Source organism: Gossypium arboreum, chromosome 13, assembly GCF_025698485.1.
Source record: "Gossypium arboreum isolate Shixiya-1 chromosome 13, ASM2569848v2, whole genome shotgun sequence".
NCBI lineage: Eukaryota > Viridiplantae > Streptophyta > Magnoliopsida > Malvales > Malvaceae > Gossypium > Gossypium arboreum.
Window position 1 is genome coordinate 51277789 of NC_069082.1, and position 26496 is coordinate 51304284.

Genomic DNA, 26496 nt, shown 5'->3' on the forward strand with positions numbered 1-26496 from the left:
ATAATCTTAATATATATAATTTATAATATCTATCAATTTAAAATTTTTTTCTCAAAACAACAAGTTCATAGAGTAACTTTATCTACACAGTCATTAAAATCTCAAATAATTCTATTACAGCACATTAAACTGTCTATGTGATTCATTTCATGATGTGTTCAGTGGTTTCGATTAAGTAAACATGGAGGATAATTAACAAAAGGATAACGGACAATAAATTAAATTATTAAAATATAATGCAAAATATAATATGGAATAAAATTAATATGGGAAATAAACTAATATGAATATAAAACATGTCTAAATTTAATTATAATAATATAATTAATCACAATAACTACAAGAAGTAGACGGGGACATAAAAAAGGAAAATTTAGGATTCGTATCTTAGTAACATGGAAAACTCATATGCAACGGTTGATAATCGATCCACTTGTGTGCAAAAAATAATTCCATATAATTTGGTATGAAAAAGAATACCTCCAGGCCATCAATTGTCATCGTACGGGCATTGGCAGATCTGATGAACACGTGAACGGCCCAGATTAACCCTTTCTCCTTGGCTCTTCCAAGTTCCGAAACAAGGTCTGCATTCAACGTCCCTTCTGTCTTTCCATATAAATACAATTATACTTGCAGCCATGTCTTTGCTGCATTAGATAAAACTTTTGGCATTCTTAGGAAATTGCAGATAGAAGAAAATGGCTAAAGATAGGAAGATAGGGGTGGCAATGGACTTCTCATGGAGCAGCAAGAGCGCCCTTAGATGGGCTATAGATAACTTGGCGGACATAGGAGACACCTTTTACATCATCCACATCAACCCTAGCTCTCCCAATGACTCTACCAACACTCACTTGGCCCAAGCTGGTTCTCGTATGTTTCTTAAGAGCTCAAAAGGTTCTGTTTTTTATTTCTTTGCTAATCCCATCTAATCTTGGGTAGTTTCTCTTGCAGCTCTTATTCCTTTGGCACAGTTTAGACAGCCCGAGATTATGAACAAGTACGACGTTAAAGTTGATATTGCAGTTCTTGACATGCTTGACACTGCTTCTAGACAGAAAGAGGTGAACCCCTTTTTCTTTGCCTCCATTAATACAAATGGAGTTGAGTTGAGGCTGATATTTATATTTTGGATTACAGATACAAGTTGTGACAAAACTGTATTGGGGAGGAGATGCTAGAGAAAAAATACTTGATGCTATTGAAGATCTAAAGCTTGATTCTTTGGTTATGGGAAGCAGAGGACTTGGAACGCTTCAAAGGTACAAAACCAATATACGGCCACGAAAAAGAATTAATGTTCATTTATTTGTCTCTATGTCTTCACTGATGTTTTGTTTGCATTGGCGGGTTTGATGTAAAAACAGGATCATCTTGGGGAGTGTAAGCAACTACGTTTTGACATATGCTCCTTGCCCTGTTACCATCGTTAAGGAGCCACCATCAAGCTCCAGCTAGCACTGTTAATGTTTTGAGTACTTCCTAATTTGGTTTTTTCGAAAATAATTTGATCAACAAAAAGTGTGTGCTTTTTATCAACAACGATCTTCTGCTGTTACTGTTTAGTTGATCATGTTTAATAAGCAGTCTTAAATGTGGTACTTTAGCAGTTAATGCATTCGTCTGGTTCTGGTCGGTCTTTCTTTGCTTAACAAGATGCATACCAATTGGTCTTGATTTTTGGTAATGGAATCAAAATCATAGCCACAAAAAACACTCTTAAATATGTCGACTATAATAATGACAATAATAATAATAATAAATAGAGTTTGGCATGTCCATATTATGAAAACATAAGGATCACAACCCTCTCAGTAACTTACTAGCTTTTTATAGCATGTGTTGCGCCTAGATTTTATATATTTTTAATTATTAAATAATATATTATTATAATTTTAAAATATATATTTATACTAATTAAATGTGAATTAATTTAATTTATACAAAATGTAAAATAATTTTAAAACATAAAGGAAAATAAAATTTAATTTAATACATAATACTGTTAAAATAATATATAAATTTAGCACTATATAAAAAGTGAATGCAAAAAATATTTACACTAAACTAATGATCAAATTTAATAATAACATTAAAAGAATTGTTGAAATTTTAATTTTTAAAACAAATTCACAACTTTTTTCTACAGTAAAATTATCATGAAAGTCTCTATACAATGAGTTAGATTGTATTTTCTCCATTTACTTAAAAATGAATAAACTAGCCCCTATATATTATATATAGATAAATTACATTTGTAGTCACCCAATTATGTTTTTTGTCACTCAATTATAAAAGTTACAAAATGATCCTCAACTATTCAGTTTGTCTTTTTGGTCATCCAAGTATATTGAATTTTTAGTATTTTCAATTTTAGTTAGCCTGTTAGTGATAAAAAAGAAGATAAAATTAAATAGGGTGACAAAAAAATATTAATAGTTGAGTAATTATTTTATAATTTTTATAGTTAGGTGGCAAAAAAAATCATAATTGAGTGACCTTTACTAAAGTTTACCCATTAAATATATATCTTAAATTTATAATTTACACATAATTTAACATACTTATTTTATCTTTTATTTAACTTAGTATACATGTCTTACCGTATTTAGTTTAGAAGAAATTGAAAAGTGAATGAAAGAATTACTGTATTTACTTTTTTTCTAATAAAATCAATATAGTGGGGTCACACTATTTAAACCCATGTTAAATGGCTGTTTTACAAAAACTCTAATTACCGCTTAGATGTAAGTCAAGATACCTCTAATTACTCTTATATCTCCATAAGATCTGAAAATATTATATTATATTATATAAATAGATAGATATAGATTAGGATTTTTTTTCTTGTACCATTGTTCATAATGCTAAACTGATGAAAAGGAAATAGACCAATCGAATTTGACAAGGAATAGGTGGAATCAACAACTTAAAAAAATTAAAAATCAACTAAACACGTTAAAAATAATAAAAAGAATTGAGAATAGAAACAACAGGTTAAAAATTATATTTGTTGATTTTTTAACAAAAAAGCGATTTTATTATGTATTGGTTCACTGTTCTTATTATTATTCTTATATTTTGAAATTTTTATTTTTAATTATCCTTAATTTATATATTTTAAAATATTTTACTGACTAATTTAGAAGTTGAAACTATTCAAGCATGGGATAAGATGCAGATCCTTGAGTTCTGTGTATTAATTTTTGTGCTGCTCCCCACACTGCCTAACTCTATTATTTTAAACTGAAAACCTGGGCTGGGATTTGATATACTTTTTATTTTATGTGTTGATTGTTATGGTTATAATCGACCTACATAAATGTCAAGTTTTGGATCTAGATCTAATTTTGACTGCTCCTGTACTGATTATCATTCCCGAGAGTTGAGGACAAAGCGTTGTCTTTTAAGGGCCTGAAGGAACTCAACTAATGCCAAGTATACTATTTTTTTTCATTTTATTTTTAATTTCTTTTTGTTGATTTTAGTTTTTAACGTTTTCCATTGTCTACCGGTTTAGATGCCAACAAAGGCAGTCCTCTTAAAATAAAAATTATTATTTAGGTTATTTAAAATTTTTAAAATTTTAAATTAATAAAAATAAAATTATTTTTAGTTTTTAAAGTTATAAAATTTGATTTAACCTTTTAAAATTATAAAGATATAGAATATAAAAATTAAAATTTCATTCGCCCTAAAAATTGTTCGATTTCGCCTCTACACGATTTAATTGTTTGGCTATTAAAAAGTTTGTTGGGATATTCAACTAATTACAAATCATCAAGTGTCAATCATCATAAAAAAATTAAAAATCATTAAAAATAAAAATTTTAAAATATATTAAAACTTGTGACCAGATCTACTCTTTAATAGATTTACGAATATGGAGAATTAGTTCTTGGACTTACTCTAGCAGATACCTTAAGAAATAAAAATATATATATATTAAAAATAAAAATTATAAAAGTATTAAAAATCTAGAAATAATTATTAAAATTATTAAGAAATTAATAAAAGAGTAAAATTATAAAAAAATTAAAATATTAAAATGGTAAAAAGGTGCTGTATCGAAAATCATAAAAGGTATTAAAATAATAAACATTGTAAAACAATATATAAAAACATTAAAACTGTAAAAAAGTTAATTAAATTTTATATAAAATGTTAAAATTTATTAAGAATCAGAAAGAAAATTAATAACTAAGATGCTAATGGAGAGAGTAAAAACAATTTCAAATCAATTAACCAAAAGCTAAATCGTAAAGTAAGGACCACCTTTAGTGTTGTTTGAACTAGATTGATCGAGATATCGATTAGGAGAAAGGCGTTAGACCAGTTGACTCACGAATTAATATGAACGTGTTGAATTGCTTAAAAACCAGTTCAACTGGTTTTTTTTATTCTTTTATTTTTATGATTTTAATGAATTACTTAATCGAACAGAATGAACTGATCGGATCAGTTGGACTTATGAACCGATAACCTGACTGATTTAATTATAAATATAATTCTAAAAACTTTGACTACCATTCCCTTTTCAAGACAATTGTGAAGTCAATCCTTACAACTTCAATTAGGATTATAATGAACAAGTTTTAACAGTATAAAAGTTGACAGTTTAGAAGGAAACAACATAAAGTTATACTTCCCTATCATTTTTTTTTTGATTTTCTATACATTCGTAATGAACAATGGCCAAAAGAAGCTAATCAAGTTTTTGGAAGCACAACTTTCCCATTGTTTGGTCTCTCTTCTAATTTGCCAATTGCCTGTGGTTTGTTGCTGAACGAAGATCGAGTGAAGAAGATGTCGAATGTCATCGATTGTCAATTGGAGTTTCCGTATTACAATAGTGCATCCTAAGATTATATTGTCCCATTTTATTTTCTCTTTGTTAAGAAGGCCACACGAAGTGATGTTTGTTTTGAGAAACAAAAAAATAGAACTGTAACACCCTAACACCTGACCCAATCGCCGGGTCCAGGTTACAAGATGTCACATTCGTTACCAAAATAACCTCGATTAAATGCAAACAATTCATAACAGTCAATAATTAAAATTCAATTACAACATGCATTCAATATGAAATAAATTCAATTCTAGGTCTTACACTAGCTTATGTAAGCTCTAAAGCTAACCTAGGAAAGAGATAGGACTTAATTGTAAAAACTTCAAAATATGGGATCAATGTCGTGACGCCGCTCAATACACGTCAGGACGTCGACAAACAATTTGTCACATCACCATGTCAGGATAATCCTCATCACAGTGTCATACATTGTAATAGTCTTATTGAGACGACCATCTCTCGTCGCGTTGTGACCCTACAGGTCATTTCTCGTCATGACGACGTACGCACGACATCATGACGTCACATACTGTTTTGACAAAATATGTACTATTTGGTACCTATAGACAAACCAACCAAATTTTACTTAAATTAAGTCATTCCTACCTGCATAAAACATACCAAAACTTATCCAAAACATTCATCAATACCCATATACATCCAATTCATCAATTTAGACTCTCATTTATACAATTTCCATAACAATCCACCTATCAATACCAATCCATAGTCCTTAGATTCATTCTCACTTATCTATTTACATTTCAGCATTACCATAGCATACTCATACACAACAAATCAAACACAAACTTAAATAAGCATATCTAATAACCACTTATATCTTATCAACTAATCCATTCATCCATTTCTTAGTAATGTCATTACTAAGAATCATCAAGCAAACTTCAACTATCTACTAACATATTTAATACTATATTCAAGCTTAAAGTACAATTTACTTTCATTTATATCAAAATAACTTAACCTAGGTACATGCCCTTTCAAAACACAAAGTAAACTTTTACAAACTTTGCTAAATCTGGGATTATTGGTTGGATGCTAAGTCGATAGTCAAAAAGATGAACATGACCTAACCTACGCATGGAAAACAAAATCGTATGTTAAGTATGAACACAACTGTATTTCTATAATCGAATATTTTAATATAATGTAAATAAATTAAAACACTAAAACATAATGTCATGAAATAACATTACCAAGACATATATCAAGATATACCATCTCACCGTATAATCATTTCATTTATGTTCAAATAGCTAATATAAGTATATCATTTTACATTCATCAAGTTCCAAAATGAGTCGATTAAACTATCTCACATATATACAACTTTTCTAGGATTACAAATATGATATAAATAATCATTCACCATCTCAATTAATTTTCATGTACCATTTTACATTTTACATGTTTACCTCTCTATTAACCTGACTCAAACTCGGACTCGGACTGAAACACAGATGCAACCAATCACACCAGTTTGGCACCTAGTGCCTCATTGGAAAAATCTGAAGTATATGAATTGTGCCCTACACTAATCGGTATAATCGAAGTAAATTGGCACCCGGTGCCTCATCAATATGTAGTCAAAGTAACCCTGAACTCTTCCTATCCTATGACATGTCAACTATATCGGACTCTGCTCGAATAATTAATAGGGTAACAATTTACTCAATTTCATTTATAAGCCAATTTCTCAATTCATTGTTGTCAATTCATCAACCAATTTATCAATTTACATGCATAACATTATAATTCATCTTAACACAAAGCAAAATTTGAAATTACAATAATATATAATATTTCCAAATCTATTCAATTTAATCATTATTACAGATAACCAATCAAAATCAAATCGTGTCAACTCGATTTATCATTTCCAACTCACCTCATGATCTTACCATGTAAAACAAATTATGATTGCAGCAATTCAAATGATTTGGATTATAGAAATACAAACCATAAACTCCGAACTATTCATCAACGACTTTATCTTTTTCATTCCTTTTTGAGGAATCTAGGTCGATGTTAGCTACGGATTAACATAAACACACAAAACCATCAATACACAATCAATTTCTCACTCAATTGCAAATTTATAAAAATTTCACATTTTATTCAATTTGGTCCCCAAAACTGGGACTAACATAACTTTCAATTTCTAATTCCAAATTTCCGTCCAATTTCTATAGCATCCCAAATTAGGGCCTAGTCGAAACAGTGGTTTCGAGACCACAAATCTGAGATACAAATAATTTTTTTACAATTTTTATGAGTTCCATGATGGGTATGCATGCTTGTGTGAAAATTTCATGGAAAAATTCTATGCATAAAATGTCCAATTGAACCTTAGGGATCAAATTGAATGCGATGCAAAACTTGTGTTCTAGAAGCTTTAAGCATGAAATTTCTTTAGATTATAAATTAGAAGGTCCTAATTAGAAATTTGACCAATTTCTAAAGTTTTGGACAAAATTGGACATGCATATGAAAAATTTGAAAGAAAGGCCTTAAGGGCATTTTGGACAATTAGTAATTAAAAGAATAAAAAGGGAAAATTAAAGAAAAAGTTGGCTCATCTTCTACATGTGGCTGCCAAAATTTCTAAGCTCTCCATAGCTAGGGTTTTTGACATTTTCAAGCTCATTAGTAAGTTTTTCTTAGCCTGTGTTTAATGTTCTTTACATTTTTGAAGATCTCGTAGCTTGGTTTACCTATTTCCACCATTATTTTGAAGTAGGGTTGTAACATCCCGATTTTGGGCCTAGCCGAAATAGTGGTTTCGGGACCACAAATTTGATAAGGTAAATTTTATTTTTATTATATTTTTATGGTCTACAATTTCACGAAATGATTTCGTAAAAATTTCGTTCAAAAATTTTGACGTTTGGGCACTTAATTAAGTCAAAAGGACTATATCGTAAAAAGTGAAAAAGTTGAGTTCTACATACTAGAAGTGTCCAATTGTTATGAAATTTTAAATTGGAGGTCCTTATATGGTAATTAGACCACTGGTTAAGTTGGTGAACAAAAATGAACATGGTTAGGCATGTTTCAAATTTTTTCATTAAGGGCATTTTGGTCATTTAGTTATTAAAATGAATTAAAAACAAAATTAAAAGCCAATTTTTGTCCATCTTCAACCTCTTGGCTGAAAATTTCATGGAGAAACCATGGCTAGGGTTTTTCAAGCTTCCAAGCTCGATTATAAAACCGTTCTAGCCCTGTTTTTAATGATTTTTACGTTTTTGCAATCCCCGTAACAAGATCTATCTATTTCTATCATTAATTTGAGCTAGGGTTCATGTTTTAAAAATTGAACCATGTCTGACATGCATGCATTTTTATGTCTAATGGTAGAAAATGAGTGTTGGGTGTTAAATAAACGACTTTTACTAGGTGTTTTCGATGAAAACGTCCGAAAGGACCATTTTCTAAAAGTTATAAAAATGGTATAAAATGGTGTTTTGATGAGAATTGTAGTTTTATATAGTTATAAAAATGGTTCGGCTAGGCTATAGAGTGAGAAAATTGAATAAAATAACTTTACAAGCCTAGGGGCAAAAGTGTAATTTTGACAAAATTTAAGGGCAAAAACATAATTTTGCCAAAATATGATTTTTGGATCACATTAAATAATGTGACTAATAATTGAACTAAATGCGATGTTATAGATCAAGGAAAATGAGGATTGGACCTAGATCGAGTGAAAAATGAAAAATCGACAGTTAGGTTCCTTTTTGCTATTTTGGTGCCGAGGTAAGTTCGGCTGTCAATAATATTTCAATGCTATATTTGAATTGAAAATTCTATATTATTATTGCACGAACGACATGATTTAATATATTGAAAAGTGCTGAAAGAATGGTATATAAAATTTGTGAGAACAATGATATATGACTAGTAGCACATGAAATGTTTGATGGTTAAATCATTGATGGCTTGATATAAAATAGCTGAATATATTGAGAAATTGATATAACATGATGTTTTTTTAAGTTGGATAACTTGTGAAAGAGTGAAAAGGAAGGTAAGTTTGTATGTAAATAATATATCGTTTTTACTTATGTTATAATATTTTGTTATTATATGAGAGGTGGTTGCATATTGAATGATCACTTGATGTAAATTATGAATTGAAATTGATTATGGATGAATTGGTAAAATGTTGAAAAGTGAGGAATTTCCTTGTTGGACCTTCGGAATAGAAAAGATACGAATGATCCGTTGTGAGAAAACATGTGTAGTACTATGTGCAGGCTACTATGTGTTTAAAATGGTTTTAGGTCACATGTGTAGTACTAAGTGCAGGCTATTACGTGTACCAGATGGTTAGGTCACATGTGTATTACTAAGTGCAGGCTACTATGCGTACCCGATAGCTTCGATCACATGTGTGGTACTAAATGCAGGCCACCATGTGTAAAAGATAGCTTTGGTCACAAGTGTGGTACTACGTGAAGGCCACTTTGTGAAGAAGGTAGCTTTGACTACAAGGGTGGTACTATGTGCAGGCCACCGGGCATCCATTATTATTCCGATGTGTTCAACGGGAAATGACTAGGTGTAATTGAATATGACTATGTGATGAATAAGTGAAGGTTCGTGTGTGTAAACTTATGAGCAACATGCTCGATAAGTGATTGAACTTTAGTAAGATTGATATGGAGTAAGTGTTACAATGAAAGTTACTACAAAGAAAACATGAAAGACTGAAATTTAGTAATAAAATAGTTTTGGACAGCAGCAGTTGTGTGACTTTGAAAAATCACAAAAAATGGTGAAAATCGAATTAGAAGTTTAATAAGATATGAAATAAAATCTTATTGAGTCTATTTTCATATAAAGGAAACGGTGTAAGAAAAATAATTTCATATTATGAGATATTTGAATTTTTGTGAGATAGAGTCAGAATGATTTTAGAATCCCCTGTTCTGATTTTGGAAAATCATTAAAAATTGTAAAAAAAATAATTATGGGTTTAAAATCCTTAATGAGTTTATTTTTAAAAGGAACAAACAACAACATTATCCAAATCTTGTATGAAGAGATAATTAATTTTTAGTGCAGAGGGGTCGGAACTGTCGGACAGCAAAATAGAGCGAGTTTAAAGAATAAACTGTACTTATTGGCTAAGCCAAAAATTCTGAAAATTTTATGGTAATAATATATATGAGTTTAGTTTCTGGAAAATTAGTGGTTCTCAATTTAGTGTCCTATAGCTCCAGACATAAATAATTTAGTGACCATGACTCGAGAAAATAGCTTAACTGTACTTTGAATAAATAGAAAGAATTGAAAAATAGCATGTTAATACGTTGCTTATTATTTTTCATGCGAGCTTACTAAGCGTAAAGCTTACTCCCTCCTTTCCATTTCCTTAGTGTTCTCAGGTCAACTCGAGGTTGGAGATCGTCGGAGGCAGCATCACACTATCAAGACAATACCTTTGGAATATTGTTACATATGTTAGAATTATCAAGTGAGTGGCATCTATAGGGAACTAGTTTTATAACATATGTTATTATAATTTGGCCAAATGTGTTGGCCTATATTGAGCTATTGATTATGGCTTGTAAATCTAGTTATTCATGTTATGTCTAATAATTGTGATGTGAATATGTTTATTTGCCATGCATGGTTGGTAATATGTCATGTGCGTTGAATGCATGTTTTATGACTAATTGAGGTGGTCATGACCATGAATTGAATGTGTCTTAATAAAGGGTGTTTAATCACTAAAATGTTGCTATGAATTGTGATTATGACGTGTATAAAGTTGTAAGGGGTTATGGGTAACATAAAGGCACGGTCTGGTGACACGGGCGTGTGATCCTATTTCATGAGAAATTTTTTTTTTAAGTTTTCCCAAAATTTTCCAAAGTTCTCGGTTTAGTCCCGAACCACCACGATGTATGTTTTAGGCCTCGAAGGCCCGTATAAGGGATGATATACATGTATTTGAAAAGTTTTAATTTGGAAAAAAATTTTATGGCTCGGTTTTTGCATGAATGACTATGTATGTGTTCGATCATGCCTCGTATCCTATCCCAATCTCGGGTACGGGTAAGGGGTGTTAAAAGGATTTATGTTTAAGAATTTATCCATGTGTGGCATACATGTTCTTTGATGTTTAATGAAGGAATATGTGAGTTTGATGTATGGTGAACATCTTTTGTTAAATGATTTTGCATGATAACACCTAAAAAGGACTAAATTAAAAAAGGTGTAAATTGAGTGATAAAAATCTATTTTTGATAAGTAATGTGGGCTACTATGAGTACAAGGAGTATTCAAATCGGCTAGGCTTGGGTAGTAAAGGAAATGAGTACATTTTATTATACGAGCTTAGGGACTAACTTGCAAATTTTGTGAAAGTTTTGGGGGCAAAACTATAATTTTATCAATTTGTGATTTATAGACTGATATGGGCAATGTGATAATTAAACAAGTGGAGAAAAATAAAGTCTGGACCTAAACCGAAGGAAAAGCAAGGTTTTGGACTAAAACGTAAAGTTAGCAAAATTTTGGGACAGAGGTAAGTTGTGTGTAAGTAATTCAACAATTTCATTATTATATATTTAATGCTTGATGTTGTATGAAATGTGTATATGCCTTTATGAAATTTGACTTGAGATGATTCAATAACAATTTGATGATTGTTTTGTATCTCGAAAACCCCAGGTGACCCTAAGGAATACTTAGGATTTGGATGTTGTGACACCATAATTAATGAGATCCCGTGTAAGACCATATCAGGGATATGGCTTTAGCATCATTAAGTGATTTCATATAAGACCATGTTCGGGACATGGCATCGATATGAGGTCCCGTATAAGACCATGTCAAGGACATGGCGTTGGCACCGATTTGAGACTTCATAGAAGACCATATCTGGGATACGGCATCGATGTGTGGTCCCATGTAAGACCATGTCTAGGACATGGCTTTGCCACCCTATTTGGTGTATGATAATCCCGAACATCCTTCCGTATTCCAAGTGGTTCAATAGGCCATTCAAGATCAAGGTTAAGAAATGGAGAAATACGAATAAGCTATGAGTAGTGTATGTACGTAAATCTCATGAATATAGAATTCGATTCATGATGGAAAATTTATCATGAGTAAGAAAGAGTAAGATAAGTTATGAAGTTCAGTGACATTTATTGTCAATTCTCACTATGCCTATTGTGTGTAAATTGATAATGTAGTGGTAATTAGTAGTATGTTTAATTCATGAAATTGTATGATTTATGTTGTTAATTAGTTTCATGCAACTTACTAAGCTTCATGCTTACCCCTCTCTCATTTCCCTTTTTCTTAGCATCGTCAAGCTAGCTCGGGGATCGTGGATGTTGGAGCTCAAGTAACACTATCAACAAATCTTTTGGGGTATATTTAGTTTAATACATTAAAGTATGGCATGTATAGGAGACTTATTATTTTGTTATATGTGTCATATTGGTTGGCCGAAGTGATGGCTAATATTGGTATACTAATTCATTTTGTATATAGCCATAAAGTATGGCTCCTATTGATTATTGTGTTGTAACCCTAAATATTGATGCATGCATGAGATATGTTATTACCCTTGAGGTGTGTGATGAGTTGGTTGTTGACTATGAATGATGAAATATGGAAACTATGATTGATGGATGATTGATGTCACTTGGCTAGGTTATAGTATGATTTAGAGTAAGGAATTGTTTTGAATGATCCTAATAAGTTATGGAGTCCCAAATATGTATACTTTGGCATGGAATTGTCATACATGAGTTAAAACTATGGATGTTTAAGTAACCTATTTATGCCATGATATTCACCATAGGCATATGAAAGTGTGCATGTGTTAGTAAGGGTAACAAAAGGGCGTGGAAAATAGCCACAAAGTTGTCCTCACGGGTAGACACACGGGTATGTGTCTAGGCCGTGTGTGACACCCGGTCTGCCCCATGGGCATGTTGTCTGGCTGTGTGTCCCATGCACCCTAGTTTTACAAGTCAGTATATATGGTAGTAAACGCAAGGGTAGAGACACAGCCGTGTGTCTCAACCGTGTGGAAGACATGGCCTCAGGACATGGGTGTGTGCCCAGGCCGTGCGAAGTTTGCACCTTAAATGCGAAAATTAAATTCTCCACACGGCTTACCCACACGGGCGTGTGACTCTTCAAACTTAGAGAATTTTTCTAAGTGTTGTAAATTTTTTTTAAAAGTTCTTAGTTTAGTCCCTAACCATCCATGAAGCATGATAAGGGCCATGTGGGCCCATAGAAGGAACATTGTGTTTATGTTTGAATGTTTTTAAGATCGGATGAAATTTATATGGTTCGGTTTGCGTTAGAGTGTATGTTAAAGATCGGTAATGTCTCGTACCTTGTCCTGACGTAGGATACGAGTAAGGGGTGTTACATTTATTATTTTCAGAGTTACGGTTTACGTAGCTAGTGTAAAAGTTTAGATATTCATGCCATACGTATATTATGATAGTGTGACAACTCCTGACTAATCAAATTGTGTTTTATATATAGTAAATAGATCCTGAACGAGCAGTTGCTGAAGATGTAGAGAGTAATACGTCGGCTCTTGCTCAAGGAGTAAGGCCTTTCGATAGTAGACCCGAGACTGTTAGTCCGACAGGAGAGGCTAGAAAAGCCTTCCTAAAAATGATGAATGACTGGAACACCGAGTTTGTTCGGACAAACCCGGGAGTTCAACCTCCCCCACCCTCACCTATCCCTTACCCTACCCCTATAGCTCTCCAAGTTGTTGAGATGGTGAGAAGGAAAAAGCCTCCGGTTGACCGAATTAGAAAGCAATGAGCCGAAGAGTTTCGAGCTAATATAGATGATGATCTGGAAAGAGTAGAGTTTTGGCTCGAGAACACAATCTGGGTATTTGATGAGCTGTCATGCATGCTGGAAGAGTATATGAAGTGCGTTGTATCACTTTTAAGAGACTCAGCCTATCAGTGGTGGAATACCCTCGTGTCGGTTGTACCGAGGGAGAAAGTGACTTTAGAGTTTTTCCAAGAAGAATTTCACAAGAAATACATCAATCAAAGGTTTATGGACCAAAAGAGAGAGGAGTTCCTCGAGTTGAAGTAGGGTAAAATGATAGTTATTGAATATGAGCGTAAGTTTGTGAGGCTTAGCAAATATGTTCGGGAATGCGTATCTACTAAGGCTATAAAAGATTTGAAGATGGGATAAACGAAGATATCCGATTGTTGGTTGGCATCCTTGAGCTAAAGGAGTTTGTGGTACTGGTTGAGAGAACATGCAAGGCCGAAGAATTGGCTAAAGAAAAACAGAAAGCTGATTTGGAGTCCTGAGACTCAAGGACGAGGCAACTAGGTAAATCTTTTCAATCTTCATCTAAAAAGTCAATAGAGTTTACTACTCGATCTAATGCTTCTGTCGGGTATTCGATCAAGAATCAGGGTAAACTGTATACGGTTTCAAAAGCTCAGACCACTTCAATAGCTAGTGTTGGGAATGCCCGACCCAATAGACCAAAATGTCCCCAATGCGGAGACGTCACCCCGTCAAGTGCCGAGAAGGTGATAGGACTTGTTTTAAGTGCGATTCCCTTGACCACTTTATTAGGGATTGTCCCGAGAGGACAGAAAGAGGAAACTTTCAAGGAATAATATCAGATAGCACGGCTAATAAGGAAGACCTCAAAAGAATCCGAGTAGTTGAACGAGTAGTAAGGGTGTACCTAGAGAGTCTGCTTGAGACCCAAGGGTAGGGCATCTGTAAGAACCTAAGCCATTCGCGCTCGCGAAGAGGCCTCTTCTTCTGATGTGATTACGGGTACATTTTTTATCTATGATACTATTGTTGTTGCCTTGATTGATCCAAGGTCTACCCATTTGTATGTTTGCATGAAATTGGTGTCTGATATGAACTTACTTGTTGAATCTACTGAATTCTTGATAAAAGTGTCAAACCGGTTAGGAAAATATGTATTAGTTGATAAAGTGTGTAAGAATTGTCCTTTGATGATTAGAAGTCACTGTTTTTCAGTTAAGCTCATGCTATTACCATTTGACAAATTTGATGTAATTCTTGGCATGGATTGGTTGACTGCTCATGATGTGGAAGTGAATTATGGAATAAAATTTATTGTATTGAAATGTGAGGAGGGTAATGTTCTATAGGTTGAACCAGGTGAATTAAATAGCATGCCTATAGTGACTTCTTCCATGTCTACTCGAAGATGCATAAGGAAGGGTTATAAAGCTTACCTTGCCTTTGTATTAAACACTAAAGAGTCTTAATCAAAGATTAAGTTGGTACCGATAGTATGTCAGTATCCGGATGTGTTTCTGGAAGAATTGCCTAGGTTACCTCCTACTAGGAAAGTAGAGTTTTGGCATTGATTTGCTTCCCGACACTGCACCTATTTCGATTGCTCCGTATAGGATGGCCCTGACGAAAATAAAAGAGTTGAAAGTTCAGTTACAGAAGTTGACTGACAAGGGTTTTGTGAGACTGAGCTTTTCACCTGGGGGTGTTCCCGTATTATTTGTGAAGAAGAAAGATGGTTCGATGAGGCTATCTATAAATTATCAACAGCTTAACAAGGTGACAATAAAGCACAAGTACCCATTTCCAAGAATTGATGATCTATTTGATCAATTGAAGGGAGCCATGATATTTTCGAAGATAGACCTGAGGTTCGGTTACTATCAGTTACGGGTTAATGAGTCAGATGTGTCGAAATCTGAATTTTAGACGAGGTATGGTCATTATGATTTCCTTGTTATGCCTTTTGGTTTAACCAATGCTCCCGCCTTATTTATGGATTTAATGAACAGAATAATTTGACCTTATCTGGATAAATTTGTTGTGGTGTTTATTGACGACATACTAATTTATTCTCGTGATGAGGTCGAACATACTGAGTATTTAAGGACGATTTTGCAAACTTTGAAAGATAAATAGTTATATGCTAAGTTTAGTAAAAGTGAATTTTGGCTTCACAAAGTCAGGTTTTTAGGACACATTGTTTCGAATGACGATATTAGAGTTGACCCAAGTAAGATTTCAACCATTGTTGATTGGAAATCGCAGAGGAATGTAACAGAGGTTAGAAGCTTTTTAGGCTTGGCTGGTTATTATAGACGGTTTGTCAAAGAGTTTTCAATGATTGCTACTCCAATGACAAGGTTATTACAAAAGGATGTTAAGTTCGAGTGGACTGAGAAGTGCCAACAGAGTTTCGAGAAACTGAAAGCGTTGTTAACTGAGGCTCCAGTACTAGTTCAACCTGAGCCGGGAAAGTATTTTATGATTTTTAGTGATGCATCCTTGAATGGATTAGGGTGTGAACTTATGCAATAAGGCAAAGCGATAGCCTATGTATTTAGATAACTGAAACTGCATGAGAAAAATGACCTGACACATGACTTAGAATTAGCCTCCATTGTGTTTGCATTGAAGATTTGGAGACACCATTTGTATGGTGAGACATGCCGAGTATTCACTGATCACAAGAGTTTGAAAAACTAAATGACTCAAAGGGACTTAAATCTAAGGCAACAGAGATGGTTAGAGTTGATAAAAGATTATGAGTTAATAATTGACTATCATCCGAGAAAAGCGAATGTGGTCGCCGATGCCCTAAGTAGAAAATCCTTATTTGCTTTGAAAGCCGTGGGTGCACGACTAGCTTTATCAAATGATGGTGCGGTTGTAGCAGAGTTGAGAGCTAGGTAGATTTTTCTCCAAGAGATTCATGAAACTCAGAATGGTGACGATGATTTACAAGCTAAGAGAGCCTAGTGCGAGTCAGGCACTTGATCTGATTTTCGGATTAGTTCTGATGGTTGCTTGATGTTTCGAGATAGGATTTGTGTTCTGAAGGATACCGAGTCAATTCATAAGATTTTGCATGAGGCGCACCATGGTCGTTTGTCAGTACACCTCGGTAGTACTAAAATATATAATGACTTGAAGAAAATATATTGGTGGAATGGTATGAAAAGGGATATTTCTGAGTTCTGTTGTGAGATGCCTAATTTATCAGCAAGTGAAAGTTGAGCACCAAGTACCTTCAGGATTACTACAGCCTATCATGATTGCTGAGTGGAAATGGGACCGAATTACCATTGATTTTGTAATGGGTTTACCTTTGATGCTAAGTAAGAAAGATGCGGTGTGGGTAGTTGTTGATCGATTGACGAAGTCTGCTCACTTCATCTCGGTACGTACCAACAACTCGTTAGATAGATTGGCTGAGTTGTATATTTTTGAAATTGTGAGACTTCACGGAGTACCCTTATCGATTATATTAGATAGAGATCCAAGGTTTACCTCACGATTTTGGAGAAAATTGCAAGAAGCTTTGGGCACAACATTGAACTTTAGTACCGCCTTCCACCCACAAACTGACGACCAATCTGAGAGAGTGATTCAAACCTTGGAAGACATGTTGAGATGTTGTGTTCTAGAATTTCAGGGTAGTTGGGGAAAGTACTTACCTTTGGTTGAGTTTGCCTATAACAATAGTTTTCAGACGAGTTTAAAAATGGCACTTTATGAGGCATTGTATGGCTGGAAGTGTTAAACTCCCTTGTATTGGATAGAGTTCAGGAAAATCAGGTTCATGGGGTTGACTTGGTCAAAAAAACAGAAGACAAGGTAAAAGTAATTAGAGATTTTTTGAAGGTAGTGTCGGGCAGGGAAATGTCTTATGCGGATTTAAAAAGAAAAGAAAGTGAGTATCAAGTGGGTGATAAGGTATATTTGAAAGTATCCCATGGAAAAATGTTCCAAGATTCTGCAGGAAAGGCAAGTTGAATCCTCGCTTCATAGGACCTTATGAAATCAACGAAAGGATAGGACATGTAGCTTATCGATTGGCTTTGCCGTTTGAGTTGGAGAAGATTCATGATGTTTTTCACGTGTCTATGTTGCCAAGTTATAGATCATACCCCTCACGTGTGATTTCACGGACAGAGATTGAGATCCAACCGGATATGACCTATGGTGAAGAGCCGATCAAGATTTTGGCTCGGAAAGTCAAATAGTTGAGAAATAAGAATATTGCCTTATTGAAAGTGTTTTGGCATAGAAATGGGTTAAAAGAGGCTACATGGGAGCCTGAGGAGGCTATGAGAAACCAATACCCGCACTTGTTTACTGGTAAGATTTTCAGGGACGAAAATCTCTAAGGGGGAGAATTGTAACATCCCAAATTCGGGCCTAGTCGGAACAGTGGTTTTGAAACCAAAAATTTAGGATAGAAATAATTATTTTACGATTTTTATGAGTTCCATGATGGGTATGCATGCTTGCGTGAAAATTTCATGGAAAAATTCTATACAAAAAAAATGCCTAATAAAACCTTAGGGATCAAATTGAATGTGATGCAAAACTTGTGTTCTAAAAGCTTTAAGCATGAAATTGCTTTAGATTATAAATTAGAAGGCCCTAATTAGCAATTTGAAAAATTTTTAAAATTTTGGACAAAATTGGACATGCATAGGAAAAATTTGAAAGAAGGGCCTTAAGGGCATTTTGGTCAATTAGTAATTAAAAGAATAAAAAGGGAAAAATAAAGAAAAAATTGGCTCATCTTCTTCATGTGGCTGCTGAAATTTCTAAGCTCTGCATAGCTAAGGTTTTTGACATTTTCAAGCTCAATAGTAAGTGTTCCCTAGCCCGTTTTTAATGTTCTTTATATTTTTGAAGATCTCGTAGCTTGGTTTACCTATTTCCACCCTTAGTTTGAAGTAGGGTTTATGTTTAAAAATTTACCCGTGTGTGGCATGGATTTTCTTTGATGCTTAATGAAGGAATATGTGAGTTTGATGTATGGTGAACATCTTTTGTTAAATGATTTTGCATGATAACACCTAAAAAGGACTAAATTGAAAAAGATGTAAATTGAGTGATAAAAATCTATTTTTGGTGAGTATTATGGGCTACTATGAGTATAAGAAGTATTCAGCTAGGCTTGGGTAGTAAAGGAAATGAGTACATTTCATTATACGAGCTTAGGGACTAACTTGCAAATTTTGTGAAAATTTTAGGGGTAAAATTGTAATTTTATCAATTTGTGATTTATGGACTGATGTGGGCAATGTGATAATTAAACAAGTGAAATTTGCTATTATAGATTAAGAAAAACAGAGTCCGGACCTAAACCGAGGGAAAAGTAAGGTTTTGGACTAAAACATAAAGTTAGCAATATTTTGGGACCGAGGTAAGCTCTGTGTAAGTAATTTAACAATTTTATTATTATGTATTTAATGCTTAATGTTGTATGAAACGTGTATATGCCTTTATGAAATTTGACTTGAGATGATTCAATAACAATTTGATGATAGCTTTGTATCTCGGAAACCCCGGGTTGTAACAGTCCGATTTAGACCCTAGTCAGAATAGTGGTTTCAGGACCACAAATTTGAATCAAAAAAATATTTTTATATTATTTTCCGTGCTTATAATATGTGGATTGATATCTGAGAAAGTTTCGTGTGAAAATTTGATCATTTGAGCGCTTAATTTGCAAAAGGACTAAATTGTAGAAAATGCAAAATATGTATTCTATTTGTTAAGTGTGCCTATTTGCCATGGCTTATTAATTATGAGGTCCTTATGTTGATATTCGACCATTGAATTTATGAATGGACATATATGGCAAATGTTAATGGATTTTATGTTTTATAATTAAGGTTATATAGGTAATTTAGTATTTAAGTTAATAAAAGTAAACTAAAACAAATGATATTCATTTGTTCATCTTTATTGATCGAAAATGGGAGATGGAGAAGCCATTAAAATACCTTGAAGCATTCGGCCATTGCATGATTCATTAGTAAGTCCGTTTTTGCTCAGTTTTTGATAAGTTCTACATTTTTGTGATCATTGCTTTGTACTCTATCAAGCCCATGCCTCAATTTCTGAATTTGATTATGATTCTAAGATGTGCCATTGTTGATAATGTGAGTTTTATGAAGTTTGATGATAGAAAATGAAAGATATGTTGGATTACTATGTTTTGTATTAGGATTTTTGATGAATTTGAGTATTTTAGACTAAATTGTGAAAATGAGAAATTGAGGGGTTAAAATGTGAAATAAATGAAATATGTGGGCTTATATGAGCTAATTAAAAATTCGACTAGGCATGTGTCTAATGAAAATTTTGCATATTTTGTGAATTTATGAAATAGAGACCAAGATGTTAAAATGTGAAAATATGATGGCTAATGTAACGGTCTGATTTAGACCCTAGTCGGAATAGTGGTATCGAGACCACGTAACCGATTCTGAAAAATATTTTAATATTATTTCTCTGTGTCTGCGATATGTGAATTTATATCTGTGAAGTTTCTTTTAATTTGTCTGTTTCTGTGTTAATTTATGAAAAAGGATCTAATCGCGTAAAATGTAAAAGCTGTGTGCTGATTGATAAAGTGCCTATGTGAAGTGGCTTTTTAAGTATGAAGTCCTTATGATGCAATTGGACCATCGTACTAATGCATGGACAAATATGGACATGTAGTTGGTAAGTTTAATGTTTATTAGTCAAGGGCAAATTGGGAAAATGTTTATTAAAGTTGTTATAATAAAACAAAACATAAAAAATGGCCATTGCCATCTTGTATTGCCGAAAGTTAAAAGAAAAAGAAGCCATTGAAGCTTCAAAGTATTCGACCATTGCATGAGTGAATAGGTTAGTCTATTTTGTTCGGTTTTTGATAATTTTTATGTTTCTGTGATCGTTGCTTTGTGTTCTTCAAAACCCATGTCTGAATTTATGTTTTTGTTGAATATCATGAAATGTGCCATTGATGATTATATGAGCTTTGTAATGTTTTTATATGAATTATGAAAGATATATGTGAGATTATCATGCTTTGTTCTTGAATTTTTGATGGAATAGAGCTATTTGGGCTAATTTGTAAAAATGAGGTTTTGAAGGACTAAATCGTGAATTAAATATGTTATTTGGGCTTGTATGGAAGCTATGTATATTCAGCCAAACTATAGTCTTGGTGAATTTTGCATATTTGTGATTTTGTGAAAAATGGTCTAAATTGTCAAAGTGTGATAATGTAAGGGCTAAAACGTAAAGTGCCCTAAATATGTGTTCATGGATTATTTTGAATGAAATGAATGATTGAATGGTTGAATTTGAATTGTATTAGATCAAGAACAAAGAAAATCGGACTTAGATCGAGGGAAGTCCAAAATAGTTGAATAGTTGACTCGTTCCGTCTGAAATCCGTACGAGGTAAGTAAAATTACAATTACATGTTAAATTGACTAAATTCTTCACATACAAATTGTAATCTGTATTGGAAGGCCATGAGATCCTAATGAATGAATTTCGATTAAATTATGATAATATGCTAGTTTCTGAAAAGCTCTATATGCATCTAAAGGAATGTGAACATCGATATGAGATATCGTGTAAGACCGTGTCTGGGACACATGCCTCGATTTGAGATTTACGTGTAAGACCATGTCTGGGACATAGGCATCGTATCTAATTTCGTGTAAGACCCTGTCTGGGATAGAGGCATCGATACTGAATTACATGTAAGACCACGTCTGGGACGTCGACATTGTACCATTTATGAGTATTTGTATCATTTCTGAACCGTTTGATGATAGAGGACGAGATATGGGAATGAATATATGAAATGTATAATCTATACAGGTACGTTTGTATCGTACTAAATTTCTGAATATGAAAGACTCTGTTTTTGTGCAATAATGAATGTGAAGTATGTATGGAATTTGAAAATGAAGCATGACATGTACGCGAGCAAATGAGCATGGTTAGGCTCATGAACTATTCCATGAAACGGGTATGAATTCTTGCTGTTGATTTGTATTTATATGCTTTATAGTTAAACTAATTGTATTTGGCTTACTAAGCTCTTTGTAGCTTACTTTGTGTGATTTCTATCTGTTTTACAGTTATCGTAGCTATTGAAGGCTCGGGAATAGTCGAGGATTGTCACCACACTATCGAACTCATTTTGCTACTTTTGAAAGTGTAAATATTTTAAGTATGGCATGTATAGGCTAGAATGTTTATATATTTAAGCTTTGATATGTATATATGTTATGCCATGAGAGTTGGCTAACAAATGTTATGTTTGTGCACAGTTTTGGTATTTGGTTGGTGATGCCAAATGGTGTATGCTTGTAACGTTTTATGATCTAATATGATTTTGTCATTTTAAGCATGGAATTGGCTGAAAATTTTGGCATGAATGTTGTTTAATTTTGCTTGTAGGAATGACCCAAATAGGGGTGGCCATTTGGCTTAAACCAAGCCTGCATTGTGCCACACGGCCAAGGCACACGGCCGTGCCTTGTGGCTATGTATGCAAAGTAATAACCTCCTAAGACCACCGGTTAAGACACATGGGCGTGTCATATGGCCGTGGGCTTAAGTCAGTAGCTAGCTAAGTATCACACGGCCATAGCACATGGGCATGTCTATTGGCCGTGGGTGAAAGTCAGTATGTATGCCTTTTTTTGGCACGACTGGTTCACATGGGCATGTCTGGTGCCCGTGTGAGACTCACGGCCTGGTCACACAGACGTGTGACCTCAATAGAATTGAAATTTTTTTTGAGTTCTAAAATATATGAATGTGTTCGATTTAGTCCCGACTGTCCTTAAAAGTATGCTTTAGGTCTCGTAGGGCTTCATAAGAGATGAATTGTTGATGATTACTTATGTATTAATGTTATGTGGTATCTGTGATTCTGAATTGGTCTGAAATGTTCTGTCTGTTTGGTAAAGCCTCATAACTCTAATCTGATGACGGTTACGGGTTACGGGTGTTACATTTTATTGGTATCAGAGCTATAGTTTAGTCGGTTCTAGGACTACCATAGTGTATGTGAGTCTAGCTATACATGCCATATATCTAAAACTGCGATAGTGTGATGAATCCTGACATTGAAATGTGCTTTTATATAGCAAATGGATCCCAATAGAGCTGTACCTGAAGATGTTGAAAGCAATACGCCTGCTGCCACGCAAGGGACGGTGCAAGCTGATTCTTGACCAGCTACGAGTAGCAGTGATGGTGAGGCAAAATAAGCCTTCTATCAAATGATGAATTATTGGTTCATCCAATATATTAGAACCAATCCGGCTGTACAACAACCTCCACCCCCAGTTAATTCTCCTCAAACCTTGCTATGCCGCCAATGAACTCGGTACAGTTGAGTAGACCACCAGTTGATAAGATTAGAAAGTATGGGGCTGAAGAGTTTCGAGCTACAATGAATGATGATGCTGAAAGTGCTGAATTCTGGTTACAGAATACAATAAGAGTGTTTGATGAAATGTCTCTGAATTCTAAGGAATGTGTAAAATGTGCCGTTTCACTTTTGAGAGATACGGCGTACTATTGGTGGAAAACTTTATTATCTGTGGTTTCGAGTGAACAGGTTACTTGGGATTTCTTCCAAGCTGAATTTCAAAAGAAATACATTAGTCAGAGATTCATTGATTAGAAACGTAAAAAGTTTCTCGAGCTTAAACAAGGTCATATATCTATTACTGAATACGAACGTGAATTTGTGAGATTGAGTCAGTATGCTCGGGAATGTGTATCAAATGAAGCAATAATGTGCAAAAGGTTTGAAGATGGACTAAACAAAGAAATCCTTTTGTTAGTTGGGATTTTGGAGATTAAAGAAATGGTAGTGCTCGTTGAGCGAGCTTGTAAAGCTGAAGAATTAAGTAAAGAGAAAAGAAAAGTTGATTGTAACACCCCGAACCCGAGACCATCGCCGGTGTCGGACACGAGGGGTTAACAAGCCAAGTTCACTTGTTTTGCCCATCCATTTGACATTTCCAGTCAGGCTGGAAAACTGCATCACTGTCACCTTAAAAATCATATCTCGAGTTTCAAAACTCGGAAACTGGTTTCGTAAATTTTCCCTGAATTTAGACTCATATATCCATCCATGGATTTATTTCTAGAATTTTTGGTCGGGTCAATTGGTACAGTTTATTAGTTAAAGTCACTCATGTTACAGGGATCGACTGCTCTGACCTTCGCGCGGTATAACTTTAATATCTCTCTGTACAGGAATTTAATGCTGGTGCTGTTTGTTTCTAATGAAACTAGACTCAGAATGGAATCTGTACATATAAGGTATGTCTCCTAATTCTTTTTGGATAATTTATAGTAAATTTTTAAAGTTGCGACAGGGAACCCATGAACCGTTCTGGCCCTGTCTCACAATAGCTTTAATATCTCTTAACATGTAACTCCTATGACCATTTCGTTTCTTCCATATGAAAATAGACTCATCAAGGTTCATTTACATAGCTTATTCACTATTTAATTCCATTCCTACGAATTTTGGTGATTTTTCACATTCACGTCACTGCAGCTGGCAGCATCTGTTTTAAGGTAGGTCTTACCTATTTGGTAGTCTCCATGAACCAACTAGTCTTGCCATACATAGGTTCATATATGATCATTTTAACCATGCCAATGGCTGATCATATGACCAACATTCCCATTTCCAAGCCATAGCCACATCATGACACCAAATATATACATACAAACCACAATTAGTCTAAGTCGATACTTCACTTTTACGAGCCATTTTCGCATGGCCGTACATATATACATCACAACATATTCAACCAACAAGGGTAGTCCTATACATGCCATTTCAAAGTTCAACCAAAATTTATACCAAAATAGAGGCGTGGATAGTGTGGATGACTTCGACTTTATTGATCCCGAATCCGATTGCTATCGAGCGAAATCTATAAAACAGAGAGCCAAAGTAACAGAGTAAGCATTTTTTATGCTTAGTAAGTCTCAAGGAATATAATCAACTCTAATTACAGCAATATATTCACATAGCCAAATGCATCATTTCATTAATACACATTCTTACTTCACACTTCATCATTATATACTTTCACAAAGTATCAATCAATTCAATAACTGAAATTCATTAGTCGATTGAGCGAATGTTGCTCAAACATGTCGACTTTCCAATGCACATATAACGTACCTTATCCTTTGGGCTTTTCGAGTGTACTAATTGAATTCATTACAGCAACCAACACTCACCTCCAGCCCAAGATTCTTGAATATAACCGGATATAATCACGTGCACAAATGCCTTGGTCTTAGCCGGATAGAATAACTCGCACGAATGCCTTCGGGTCTTAGCCCGGATATAGCCACTAGCACAATTGCCTTCGGGTCTTAACCCGGATATAATTTCCAGCATAATTGTCCTCGGGGCTTAGCCCGGATATCATTCAATTTCTCATGTACACATACATCAATAATCTTTGGACATACATATTTCATTTTCGTTACTAAGGCTCAAACGCACATATATTCACAAGCATATTCGCCTTCGGGACTTAGCCCGGGTATCATTCAATTTCTCATACACACATAAATCAATAATCATACACATTCATACTTCATCTCACATAATTCAAGTAAGGTCACTTCTTGAGGACTTACCTCGGATGTTGTCGAACGGCTTTTTCGGCTATTCGATCACTTTTTCCTTCCCCTTGTCCAATTGTGGCCCTCTTAGCTCTTGAGCTAATTCAAACAAATTCAATTTATTAAAACCTCATTGTGCTTGCTTATGGCCGAATATGACAAGGAGTTTAAATGGTCATATGGCCACTCTTTAGCTTGAATACACAATGGTCATGCACATTTTATACTACATCAAGCAATTCAATACAATTTATTTGAGCATCAAGGAAAAGCTAAGGCCTTCAATAGGCTACCCAAGGCCGAATATTCATGTACATGTTGAGGCCAATTATGCATAATACCTCACAAAACAGCATGCATTTTACTAGTTAATGCTTTGCACATTGTGGCTCAAAACTTATAATATAGCATCAAGCACTTATATGTGTGCTAGGCGAATTGTGCTTGCAATTTCACAAGCATTCTTCAACATCTTCTTCTTTAAACCAATATATTCATCACTTACTTCATAGCCAAAACATCATGTGCAAACATATATATACATATATGAGCATGGCGAATTTCAAGGTGTCCATAGCCATCCAAAATACAAATTTTAACTAACATGCAAGAAGCATGAACCATGCTCATGAATGCATCATGGCGAATATGACAATCATGCTCATTTCAACTTCAATCATGGTTAAACACAAAAAGAAAACTCAAAATCTTACTCAAGAGTAGACAATCCATCATTGCATGCATCATCATCAAGCTTCACACTTAGCATGCAATGGCTTTATCACCATAACAACTTTGGCCAAATACCATTTCCATGGCATAACAAAGATTTGAGCCATGGCTAACATGCTCATCAAGTTAGCAACCAAAACATGGATGAAACTCCTAACACAACCTCATACATACCTTAATCTTGATGCCAATTTAGCCAAATCACCTTCTAGATCTCTTCTAAACCAAGCATGAAGCAAAAATCCTCTTTCTTCCCTTATGATTTTCGGCCAAAAGGATGAGAAAGGATGAACACAACAAAATTTTTTTCTTCCTCTTTCTCAACTCACGGCAAGGGGGGATTACCACACTCACACACATTTTTTTCATTTTTTATCACCCATACACCTTTGTTTATTATTTCACCCTAA

General features: G+C 34.1%; 1 protein-coding gene across 1 annotated transcript; it reads left to right on the top strand.

The window, feature by feature from the left end:
- Nucleotides 1–623: 623 nt before the first annotated feature.
- Nucleotides 624–1658, top strand: LOC108484699 (universal stress protein PHOS32-like). Its single transcript, XM_017788585.2, has 4 exons — nucleotides 624–876; nucleotides 958–1067; nucleotides 1144–1265; nucleotides 1371–1658. Exons 1-4 carry the CDS (start codon nucleotides 702–704, stop codon nucleotides 1459–1461), a joined length of 498 nt encoding a protein of 165 aa, XP_017644074.1. The 5' UTR covers nucleotides 624–701; the 3' UTR covers nucleotides 1462–1658.
- The last annotated feature ends 24838 nt before the right edge of the window (nucleotides 1659–26496 follow it).